This window comes from Sylvia atricapilla, chromosome 3 (assembly GCF_009819655.1).
Source record: "Sylvia atricapilla isolate bSylAtr1 chromosome 3, bSylAtr1.pri, whole genome shotgun sequence".
Lineage (NCBI taxonomy): Eukaryota > Metazoa > Chordata > Aves > Passeriformes > Sylviidae > Sylvia > Sylvia atricapilla.
In genome coordinates this window covers 6,779,194-6,791,507 of record NC_089142.1, presented here as the reverse complement: position 1 = coordinate 6,791,507, position 12,314 = coordinate 6,779,194, and the positions used below count along the sequence as shown (strand labels likewise).

The 12,314-nt window shown below is 43.8% G+C and overlaps 1 protein-coding gene across 1 annotated transcript; it reads right to left on the bottom strand.

The window, feature by feature from the left end:
* Positions 1 to 232: 232 nt before the first annotated feature.
* MRPL19 (mitochondrial ribosomal protein L19) lies at positions 233 to 5,032 on the bottom strand. The gene is made up of 6 exons (XM_066314700.1): positions 4,925 to 5,032; positions 4,594 to 4,705; positions 2,866 to 2,984; positions 2,208 to 2,342; positions 1,316 to 1,497; positions 233 to 566 (listed from the first exon to the last, which is right to left on the bottom strand). The coding sequence occupies exons 1-6, from the start codon at positions 4,980 to 4,982 to the stop codon at positions 351 to 353; spliced, it is 822 nt and encodes a 273-aa protein (XP_066170797.1). The 5' UTR covers positions 4,983 to 5,032; the 3' UTR covers positions 233 to 350.
* Between the last annotated feature and the right edge of the window lie 7,282 nt (positions 5,033 to 12,314).

Here is a 12,314-nt window from a genome sequence, read left to right as displayed (position 1 = left end):
ATGCAATTGCTGATCAGCAATCACCACACGCTGGTGATCTCATTGCTTTTCTCTTGTTCTGCTTTGTCTCATCCAGCTTGTCTGTAGCACCAGCCTTGTGCTGTGACAAAAATGTAATTGATGTTCTATCACAATTTAGCTCTGTAGATGTTTGTTTCTGGAAGAAAGATTCCTTGTAAGCATTGGGAGGGGCAGTGGACACTTGAACCACAGAAATCTGTTCACACTGAAATCTGGAAAGGTTAACTTTAATTGTTTGCTTTGCCCATGTATATACAAAACTTGATCATCCATGCAGTAAACTAAAAATATTGATTTTTCTCAGGAATTCTAGACTGGAAAAAACATTATTATTTTTCAAGTTCTTCACTCAGTTCTTTCCGAATCTTTTCCTCTATTTTTGAAGTGTCATATTCTCTCAGCATGTCAAACTCCAGCCATGGCTGGCTCCACTTCTGTGCTGCTTTCATTTTATGTTCTGGTAGCTCAAACTTGATTCCTTTTATATTGTATTTGGGTCTTTCCCACCGTTTTGACCATGGTTTAGGTTTCATTCGTACCTGCAGCTAGAGTGAAAGATTAAAAAATTAATAAAACCCCCCACAAAACAATAAAAAGGAATTAAGGAGTTAGATTTTCCATTGTGATCTTAGCAAAAGGTGACAACTGCTGGTCTAACATGAGGAAAGTAAGAGAAAACTGACCAATCTGTCAGTGTGTTTATTAACTACTACTTTATGATTGTTACCATAGTAGCTTGCAAAACTTTTTAATTAACACTGTCTTGATTTATCACAGAGTCCTTAATTGAAACATAAATTGAAGTTACCTTACCTTTTGTAGTTTTCTCCTTATTAAGGAAAAAAAAAAGTAGCATGAGAGAGAAAGGGAGGAATTATCATACTACACAACACTCTGGCAGGGTCTGCTGGTTTCTGGATCTTCCCTGAGATACAGATTTCAGGTGCCTCTTCCATCTTTCTTAGATTGTTTTCTGATACCAACCACTCCTGAATCAGTAACCACATTAACAATAACGTTCCTGTAAGAAAAGCTTTCCCCTCTGCACAGCTCTACAGAGGAATGTGGAGGCTGCTCCTCTTTGTGTGTCTTCAAAATGAACTCTAGAGGATGGTGTTTACATTATCACCATTCTTTCATTACAGAAATGGCACTAAGACTTCCCTGATATTACCTACTTCTGTCACCCTGGTAACAGATGTAGCAAAGAGCTGCTACAGCCTGCCAGGGTTACCCTCATGAGTCAAAGTTGTAAATAATCCTGCGCTTTCCCTCTGACACACATGGCTCCTACCTTGTTCACAGGAATTTCCTCGTGGGCCATGCGAGGCACAGGTCGCATGTTGACATCGAAGGTGCTGTACTCGGGGAGAGCATCACGCAGGTACATCAGGTTCTCATCCAGCCTCTTCTCCAGCTTCAGCACCTCGATGGCCTGGATTCGAGGACTGTACAGTTCATAACAGATTTCAACCCCTTAAGAGACAGAAAGCCTGGTTTAATGAGCCAAATTCAGGAGAAATACTAACACCCAAGCAGTAGTGCTTCAGTTACACATTCCTGTATAATTTTTAGTCCTCAGAGCTGTGTGCACTTGTGATTGGACTTGTGCATTGTGTCTGCACATTTCTCTGTAAATCAAATCTTAGATACAGAATGGCTTAAGAGACTTGAATGGCTCCAATTTAAGATGAGTTTGGGTTTTAAACTTTATTTCCTTTTGGTTACAATGGCTGTTAATTATGCATCTCAGTGTAGGTGTAGTGTGTATGAAGAGACACCTACCCTGTATATATTTGCCCTCAGAACTCCACATTTGCCCCTGATTTTGCCATAATCCAGACTATGAATCTGTGATAAAACTCTTCTAATCTGCTGCTTGTTAAAACAATTCACACCTACATCCCAAGTTCATGAAAACACCGTGCTCCAACTGGGCTGGTATTTACAAGGCAATGGACAGCCCAGGCTGAGACACAAGAACAACTATCACAGAATGTCTAAAAATTACTGTGCAATTCCATGCCTTCAAGCACAGAGCACAACATTTCTGTGTACACAGTTTTAAACTTGCACAGTACTCTAACAGGCAGACTCATACTTCCACTTCAATCTGCTGTTCTCCTCCCCACCAGCTAAATTTCTACAGCAGAACTCATTTTTTGCTGGAACTGCTGAAAGCCCACCTTGGTCTTCTATGACATTCCGAAGGACAAAGGTGGCGCCGAGCCCTTTCCCTCCCCTCTGAATGCAGATCCCGACAAAGCGCTTGGATTTGTCACTGGCGCAGGGATCCGCAGTCGTCACAGCCAGTACACTGCCTGCCAATAAAATGGATTAAAATCAACAGCCTGTCCCAATTAATGTGCACCACAAGGTGGGAAGAGTCAGGCAAAGTGCATCTGTTCAGGTGCATTTTGAAAAATACTTTTGCTTCCATCAAAACAGAAAAAACTGCTAATGTGACCTGAATTAATACAGGTTGTAGTGATACTGCAGGTTAACTGCAAACTGTCTTCACCTTTATTTTTTTCCTTTTCCCTATCCAAATTGAATATAATTATTCTAATGTGTTTTGTTTTTTTTTTTAGCTCTACTGGTAAACCATATGCTCAAGTGCCAGGATTGAAAAAAACCCACATAAGGAATACATTAGGATTACTCTTAATGAATCAGGATGTAAATATGAGATTAAAATACAAAGTATCATCTGTAGAAACACATCCTAGTCCATCTAACACACCTGAAACTTTTATGTTTTATGCTACTCTACATATGACAACACTTTCTAACACCCCACTAAAATAGTGACAGAATTATGAAAGTTTTAGTGCTGACACTGACCAACATAGAATTCTGGGATGTTGAACACCTTTCTTCTCTGTATCATATCCTTTCTTTCTATATAGTATTTAAGAGGATCTGTTCTCCCTCTGGGAGGTATAAATTCAGGGCTCAGGAACCTGTAAGAAAAGCCAAACTTTTAGAAGTATGAAACAAGAGCATTTGCATTAAAAATATGAGACAATTCCATGTATTTGGCCTAAGACTTACCAGCTGTTGTCTTTTCAGAGATATCAATTGCAGTCTATGAAGTCACCAATTTTATTTATTGGTTTTTGTTATCTAAAAGGAATTTTGGTGGGGTTTTGATGTTGATTTTAGGTTTTTATGTGGCTTTTTTCTTGGTGGTTTTTTTGGTTCTTTTAAACAATTTTTTTCTAAAACCAGTAATAGACATTGGTCTCAGAGGAGCTGACTGAAAGACGACAGTTCAGTTAGTGCTGTCCCAGCTTAGAAACAGGTTAATTCATGGTTTAATTGTAATCCCCATGACAGAACACTTATTATTTGTTGACTTTATAAAAACAGATATGGAAGAATCTATTACAGTTTTTACAAATAGATTCTACAGGACACACCACATGAATGTCCCTTTGTTACAGAACCTTAAATGGATTGGTAAAACTATTTCCTGCTACAAAAAAATTAAACTGTGCCAAAGAATTTCCCCATGGCCTGGACCTCAGTTATCTGACTGCTGAATTGAGTGCACACTTCCTGCCACAGACTGGCTTGAGCTCAGAACCCTCTCCAACAGATACTTGGATGTGCTCACTCTGGTCTGGATGGCAAGACCACCTGGCAGATGGATGAAGATAGACTCAATTCTGTCACAGAGATGCATCTTAGAAGTCCTGCATGGGGCCAGGAGAGAAGTGCCCAGCAGAGAGGAGGACAAATGCAAATCTGCCCAACAAACCTCACGGGGGCTATGGCAGCAGAGCTTCTGGCTGGTGCTGCTGCCCAAGGCAGCCCCACAGGCAGCAAACACCAAACCTACTCATGATCTTCAATGTGAGGTTTTTTGGAGGAGGCAGATGTACAGTACAGTACTACCACTCTTCTTCCAGACACAGCACTGCAGTTTGAACCACTGGGTCATTTAGAGGAGTGCAAATTGGGTTTAAAACACAGGATGCCCCAGTCCTGGAAGTGTTAAAAAAAAAGGCTGGATGGGACTTGCAGCAACCCCATGGCAGGGGCGTTGGAATGAGATGATCTTTAGGTCCCTTCCAACCCAAACCATTCTGTGATTCCATTAATTGGGTTGAGATGACATCAAAAATACCCAGAATGAGACATCTCATGAAGACTACCAGGTCTGTGTCACAACCAGTGATGCATGTGCTCACAACCAGCCTTGAGGTCCAAGGAAAGGCAGACACAGGACCTGTGTCCCTGTCACCCCTGGCACACTAGAGGTGCCTTTAACAGACATAATCTGCCACATTAACCCCAAATTTGCAAAAGTATTTATTGCCCTACTTTTTTATCTTTTTTTTTTCATGTTTCATTGCTTTCAGAAACTCCAGAAACAGTATCTTAAGGTATTTTGAACGTATTTCAACACAAATGGTCCTTGCTAGAATTTTACAAACTGGGTGGTTTGTTGTTGTTGTTTTTCATAATAATGCCTTGACTTTTTAAGTAAGTGCTCACGCAGTGACCGGCCTGAGCACAGCCCAGGTGAGGCTCTACAAGCTCAGGTGAGCAGTGGGACACCCTCACCTGCTCTCCTCCTTCTGCGTCTTCCTGTCAATAATGACGGGCTTCGGAGGCGGCTGGAATTTCGTTGGCTTTCCATCGTTGCTCACTCGATACGCCGATAAAGAAAAACATCCTGTGAAATACAAAACAACACCTTAAACACCCGTGATTTCAAGCTGAACCGCCCCTTACCAAAGCAGGACAGGACACCACAACCCGCCCGCCAGGCCGGGGAGGGCAGGAGCCTCCTCCCCGCCGCTCTATGGGCCAGGGCGGGCAGGAGGAGGGCACCGGGCGGGGGGGAGGCTCGGGGGTGCCCGGGGCTGAGGGCGAGGGTCCGGGCGGTGCTCACGGGCGGGCAGGGCGATGGCGGCACCCCTCGGCACCAGCCTCCCACAGGCGGCCGCCATGACGGCTGCGGCGCGGCCGCTACGGCGAGCGCGGGGGGACAAAGCGCCGCGGGAACGGAGCGCGGAGGCGGTGCCGCCTCACGGGGCGGCGCCAAACTGGAACAGGTCTAGGTTGGATATTGGGAAGAAATTCCTCGCTGTGAGGGGGTGAGGCGCTGAAACGGACTGCCTGGAGAGGCTATGGACTTCCCGTCCCTGGAAGTGTTCAGGGCTGGGTTGGATGGGGCTGGTTTAGTGGGAAGTGTCCCTGCCCCGCGGCAGGAGCTGGAAGCGACATTGAAGACTCCCCAACGCAAACCGTTCTGTGATTTCAGGATGAAGGGAAACACAGCGGCCCTTTGACCTCCCTCCCTCAGGGCGATTTCGGGGGTGGCAGGGGGCCCCAGAGCAGGGGACAGGGGGGTGCTGTCAGTGGATGCGGAGCCGGAGCTCCCGGTGCCGCCCCCGGGATGGCGCTGGCGGCACAGCGCCGGGACACTGCTCCTTGGGCAGGGATCACCGCAGTGCATGGGGTCTGGCTTTGCCACCTGAGAGCGGTGGAATGTTTTCCAGAAGCACACTTCTGTGCGTCTTCATGGTAAAAAACACTCAACTAAAGTGGTTTTTTTTTTTTTTTTTTTTTTTTTTTTTTTTTCTTTTTTTTTTTTTTTTTTCCCCTGAGGCCGTTGTTATCTCTGTCCATAATTCAGCTATCCCGCAAGTCCCAGTGCTTTTCACCAAGATTAGTTTAGAAATTATTATATGCAAAAGTGCTGTTGAGGTACTTTTAACATGTTTGTGTCAGTCAGGTTTCCTTGGCCATCAGTCTGGATTCAATTAGCGGCTAGCGAGGCAGGAGGAAGACGAATTTTAAATGCAGGTCTATAAATAACACCCTGCTGTTTAAACTTCGCAGAGATTCACTTCAAAATATCCCTGACCTCGTGAACTAATTAGATCCATCATGTTGCCTGCGATGTTCCCCCAACCCCTTTTATTGGTTGCACATGACTGCCCAAGCCCCCACATTAACAAGAGTGATTTCCTACTTTGTGATCTGGTGTTTGGTTTCTTAATTGTGCTTTAGAAGACGATAGGGTTTGCAGAAGATAAGTCACAGTTTTTCTGTGATCTGCCGATTAACACTGAGTTGATAAGCAGGACATAGATGGGACAGAAGAGGGCACTCTGCCCCTTAAAATACAAAAAAATCTCCACCAGCGCTGAGCACACCACTTCTCGAGTTTAATCTTTTCTTATGTTCTTATGCCTTATGTAAGCGCTATTAAAAAGGTAGAATAATATTTTTCAGGGGGTGAGGAATTATCACGTAGAGGTAATTCCAATAAGTTAATGGTGATCGAGGAGATAACAAAATAGTTGCAAGGAGATGTGCGGGCTATGACTTGGAAAACTGCAGTTTTGTAGCTCACAACTGTCTTCAAAGAAGAGAATTGGATGTTTCAGTGTCAGGGAGCCACTTTTAACTCCCTGACTGACCACTGTGGATTGCAGACTAACAAAACCATTTTGGTGGGCTAGTACTGCCCTGAGCTCAGGGCTAAACAAGAGAACCTCACTTCCCTTGAGGTGCCCTACAGGACCCAGAAACTTGCCCCTGTGTATTTCCCAATTCCTGTGTGGGTTGTTGAGGCACCCTAGCATCAAGACACCATGTGTTGTTTGTCTGTTTTTTCAGGAACAGCTTTCTTGAGTTTGAATTACAGGGGCAATCCTGGGGAAGAAGCTCACTTATGGTTCCTTACTGCTCAAATCAGAGTTTCTTTAGGAAGAAAAGCAGGGCAGGTAGCAAACAGTGCTTAGCCTGATCCTCTCTCATCTATGGAAGTAGGATGTGGCCAAGATCTTCCATTAAGTGTCATCCTTCATGTTAGTGTCTTTGAAGTCTCCTCACTTATTTCAACACCTTTCTCAAGGTATTGTTTCAAAACTGAACATGTCAGTTCAGCAGTGCTCACAGTCACCCCAAACACCCTCAGTTATCCAGCTGGACAAACTGCCACCTCCAGCCTATTTGAAACCCAAATCTCTTTGACATCAGCATTTCAGTGTCATCCTCCCTTGACATGTCCTTGCAGATATATCAATAAAGTCAACAGATTTTCTCCCAGGTCAGCAGTACAACTGATCCCTGTTTGCACTTCCTTGCTAAAGATTTCACTGAATGATGGTCCTGCACATTAGAAGAAAAAAGGCCAGTGTTCAAGGAGGAAGGAGACCTTGTGTTTTGCTCCCCACATTGTCACTCTGAGCCATTTGTTTTTGATTTCTGCACTTTAACTCAGCTTTGTTGTAACAAAACCTGAAGAACAGACCTTCTCAGACCATATGCTGCATTTGGAAGGTAAGGGAGGGGTGCACATTTCTAATGTGGAGAGACCCAACAGATTATACTGGCCTGCTTGCCTGGATTTAACCTGCTTATGTCCCCAGGAATGCAGTGCTTCAGTCCCAGCACCATCAGGATCAGGGCTTCCAAAACTGCATTGCACTCTGAAATCCCAGATTTTTTCTGAACACTTGAAGCCACGTTGCAGCAACCCCAACACAGCTGTCTGTGGCCTGTCAGAGGGTGTGAAGAAGGGAGTGAATTTTCATATTGATCAAGGGAACACGGACGTCTTTTTTATAGACAACACAGCAAAAAGTGGTAACACCTGCTGTTATTATTACTGTGTCTCTAAACAAAAAGAGATGTCTGCAAGGAGCTAAGCTGTTCTGAAGATCTGGTTTGTTGTCCATTAGGGGTTGAGAAGAGGGAGCTGGATGTCCCCAGATTACAAAAGAAATGGGACTGACTCATGGAGGGCCTCTCCAACTCATCTTCTAGCTAAATGATGCCTTTTTCAGAATGCCTGTCAGGCTAGTCATAGCTGCTGTATCCCTAGCAGTGTCTGGTGGAGCAGACGTAGCTCCTTTCAGACTGTCCAGAGGTATCTGAACCCTTCAGGCTTTCTTGCAAACCTGTGTCAGCAGAGGCACAAGGCTATGCTTGGATTCCTCTGTGTCCTGTTTATCCCAGGTACCAAAGCAGCTTTATAAGCTACTCTGGAAAGGTTTGAGTATAGTGGATTTTATTAGAACCTTTACAGAATCTGATGTCAGATTGTTTAAAGATTCCCTTTAATGAGACAATGAGTTGTTGGTTAACTTAAGGTGAATTGACCTAGCTGAAAATAATCAGTGAAATCCAAAAATGTTGCTTAAAATTACCTCAGGTGCCAGACCCTTCTGGATAGAGCAGCTGCTCATTAAGGTGGCCATCAAGCATCCACAAATACATTTTTGACTTTACTGTAGAGCAAGCAAAGAGGAGAGGGAGAGCTGTTCTTCAGACACAGCACAGAGCTCAGGAAAGTGATGGACTGGAAAATCTTCCTCTCGTTCTGTCAAAACAGCCCTGGGCCTCGGTTGTTTTGGAGCGTGCATCCTGCTGGAGCCACACGCAGTTAACCCTGCCAGGCCAGTGCATGTTCTCCCCTCTGTGCAGTGCTGGGAAAGTGATCACATCTGCTCCTCTGAGCCTGAGGCTTCCTGAGGGCCTCTGGCAGTGGGCATGGCTTCCACAACACATCACCACCATGTTCATGCACACCTCTGCTCTTCCATTTCCTTTTCCCTTTGTTGCATTCCAGCCCTGGAGGGTAAATTGTTACTGTATGACCTACATGGGAAAAGGAAAAACCGTGTGCCAATGATTTCTGTCAGGGTGCAGGGGATGTATGAAATGTGAACTGGTCTGTTGGTAGCTTTGCCAGTGCCTCAATAGATCCTGGCTCTGTGTTCAGAGTCAGAAGTGTCTTTAAATTCCTTTTGAAATCTGTGATGTTTTCAGATCATTGAGATTTTGAGCTGTGTGGCTTTGTAGTTTTTCTTGGGTCTTTTGCTTTTGATTATGTCCCCACTGCTCTTGATTACATCCCCACTCAGGATTCAGTTTCCTCTGGGATGTGTGGTAACCTTTCAGCTTACAGAAGGGACAACACTTGCTGATCTCAGCATTTATTATCAATCTCAACACTTGATTCTCCTAATTTTCTGATTTAGTAAGAAATTTTAAAGACAAAATGTCTAATATGGAAGCCAATGTTGAAATTAATCTATTAATCCAATAGTCTGTGTAGAAGACAAGTATATATTTGCTTTAGAGGTTAAAAGAGTGAGATGTTATGAGTTTGGAGAGTTATGAAGAGTGTGTGACAAAGTAAGATTAGGTTCAGTAAATGATGCCAGAGGTCTATCCCTTAGGCAGTAAATTCTTGGGTCTTCTTGAGTCCTGTATGGTCCAGATGCCAGGGGATGTCCTTTCCTCTCAGCTTCTATAGTCTGAGTGATGGAGGATGAGTTCTGGAGCCACTTTATGGAAAGCTGCCCCAGAAACACCATTAAACAAATAACTCATTGACTAGTCCAGGCAGCTCCTCCAGTTCTTATCTCAAACTGAAAGACATGTCTTGTTTTGGGAGCGTCTACCTCATTCCAGAAACTGGAGGTCTTGTCTTTTAGAAACAGTCTGGAGCACCTTGAGACCTGAAGAGACCATTGATGTCCCCCTCCTGTTTCCCGAGATGCTAAAAAAAAGCCCCATTTGAAATGGATTATAAAAGAAATCCATTCATCTTGAAAGGCAAGTGTAATCTAAAGACTGATGGGTGAACTCCCAGGTACCTTTACATTTTATAGAGTCAATATTTGTTCTTTCTCCATTTATAACCCCATTACTCTCTCTAGGTGGGCAGGAGATTTCAAGGGGGACCATTTGTTTTTCTTGATTAATGCATTAATGCTGGTGGTTTGTCACAGTAAATTATATCTACTATCTCAACCTCCATATGCAGGAGGAAAAGCAAGTAAAAAATTTATGATCAAATTGCTCACAGTCACAGCTTCTCATTATTTTTAACAAAACAAATCAACTTCTGCTCTTCATTATTGTGTGGCTAGTGACTAACCTGAAGAGAAAATGTCTCTTGTATCCCTTGTTGTAAAAGTCCTTTAGAAATCATAACATTATTTTCCACTGCACTGGCTCAGCTGTGTGCAGTACTATTGTGTGAAAATAGGTGGGAGAGAGAAGCTGCTGCTTTGTCTTATGTTTCACTTTGCTTCCCTCTGGACTCACAGCAGGACTTTCACCTGGGAACTGAGCTTTACAAGCTTTGAGTCTCTGCCCCTTCCACCACAGATGCAGCAGCAGCTCTGGACACTGGCTTCCCAAACAGCTCAAGAAGCTCTCAGCTCTCCTTGTTATTCACAGTACCGTTTGTGGCAATCTTCTTAGTGAAAACCAAACTGCCTCAAATCAGACTCCTTTTAATGGACAAAGCTTTTCCTCTACTGTCAGAAGGTAGATTTTTCAGAAGGAGATGAGCTAGTGTGCTGTGTCGGGATAGATTCAGTGAACTGAAAAAAAAAATGTTTTATCTTTCACTATGAGAAAGGAGAAGGGAATTTAGTTAGTTATGCATGTCTAAAATGGGGTTAACAAGTGAAGCAAGAAATTACCAGCAGTATAGTAATAAATGTAAGAGATTCTCTATGGACAACAATACCTGAGAATGAGAATGACCAGGGAAGGGCTGTGCATGAAACAGCACCCAGGGGATAAGTGCAGGACAGGGCAGTGCACAGCCCCAGAGTGTTGGGCAGGGAAAGGCTGGGAGGATGATGCTGTCTTGTCAGGCTTCACAAGGGATAGTCCAGCAAAAACTGAAAAGATTTTTGAGTCTAAGTGGGCTCTAGTCTCTTTTTGCCTCTGCTGAGGTGTTTCTGAGGGAAGTTACTTGTGTTAGAAAAGCTATTTTTTTGTACTTATTTTATGTAGTCTCTGGATGCACTCAGCCACTAAGCTGTGCCCATACTTACACAGCCCTGCACATAACACTGCTGTCAGTGCAGGCAATGCCCAGCCTGGTGACATTTACAGGTTTTTACAGCTTTTTTTACAAGAGATTTGCAAAGTTCCCTTCCTTCCTCTGCATCCTTTGTAGCTGGTCTGGTGAGTGGCATAACTGCATTAGGTATCAGTGGTGCTTGAACCAAGTGCCCGGAGACAATGACTGCAGCCAAATTTCAGTATGAGATTTCTGCAGTGGGAATGATCTCTTGCCCTAGAAGCAAGTTAACTAGAGTTTCCTAGTGATAGTATTGTGGCTACAGAGTGTGGAGATTTGACTGTCTTGGACTTCAATGCCCTTGTAAATTCCTTGGGTAGTTTTAGATGACATAGTCCAATGCTGCCTGCACTGTCCAGCACACCTGAACTTTGTCACTGGATAGTCTCATGGGACCACTGTGACAAAAATACCTGGTGATATTATTGGCCTGAGTACTAAAATGCATGTGAAAGCATATGGTTACTCTTGAAACAGCCCTCTCAATAGAAAAGTTTTAAAAGAGGAAAGGAAAATGTGTGTGTAAGTACATGTGAAAGGAGAACCCAAACCTGTTCCTCTTGCAAATGGTAGATGTGGTCCATTGTTGAATTTGTACCAATGCCAGCGAAATTATACTTGGGATTGCTTTTCCTCATTCAGCAGAAAAGCATTTCCTCTGATTCCCTTTGATTTTTAACCAGTTTGTGGTCTGTGAGCCAGAGGGGGTTTTTTGTGTAATTTGCTATCTGTACAAAACCAAGAGAAATACCCTCTGCTCCAAGGCAATGATAAATCTGAGGTAAAAGCTGATCTATCTGAATTAAGTTGGAACTAGGGAAGCCAATAAGGTTTTTTTCATTGACTTCTCCAGATCAAGCTTAAGCACAGTCTATGCTGAATGCTCCTGAAGGAATGGTCTGTCTTGCTGATCATTGTAAATAGGTGGGAGCACAAACACATAGCAACCTGGGCCATAGCTGTGCTGGAGTCTGGAGACTGCAGGATGCACTGTCATTCCTGAGCAGGTCTAGTCAGGCTTGCCAGGGTAGCAGAAGGAGAAGATCCTGTAGCACTGGCAGACAGTCTGCTCTGGGGTTATTTTTTTCAGTTCTCAGCCCATGCAACTCTGTCTTCACCAAGGATATTACAAACTCCTGAAACACTGTTGGGTCTCTTAGCATACATCATCTGGTTGTGGTCATGCTGTCAAATTCCACAATTCCTTCCTGCCTACTGGGAATGGCCCAAGTTCCAAGTTCCATGGCCAATTCCCAAGCCATGCTCAGAAATATTCTGGAAGCCAGGTGGCCTCCATCAAAAGTGAAACAAGGACTAGTTCAAAATGTGAGTGGCAGTGCCTGTGTTCAAACCCTTATGTGATTCAGCCTATTAGTATAGAGGTGGATTTTATAAAAAGGCTTCATGACCATGCTTGGAAACAATCCTTTTTGTGGAA

What these genes read in the sequence shown, in the direction of transcription:
- MRPL19 (XM_066314700.1), bottom strand. Translation starts at nt 4,982, where the DNA reads ATGGCGGCCGCCTGTGGGAGGCTGGTGCCGAGGGGTGCCGCCATCGCC. An exon ending in ACGCAGAAGGAGGAGAGCAG is followed by an intron (nt 2,985 to 4,593) that starts GTGAGGGTGTCC and finishes CTTTTCTTACAG; the next exon opens with GTTCCTGAGCCCTGAATTTA. An exon ending in AGGAAATTCCTGTGAACAAG is followed by an intron (nt 567 to 1,315) that starts GTAGGAGCCATG and finishes CTTTCACTCTAG; the next exon opens with CTGCAGGTACGAATGAAACC.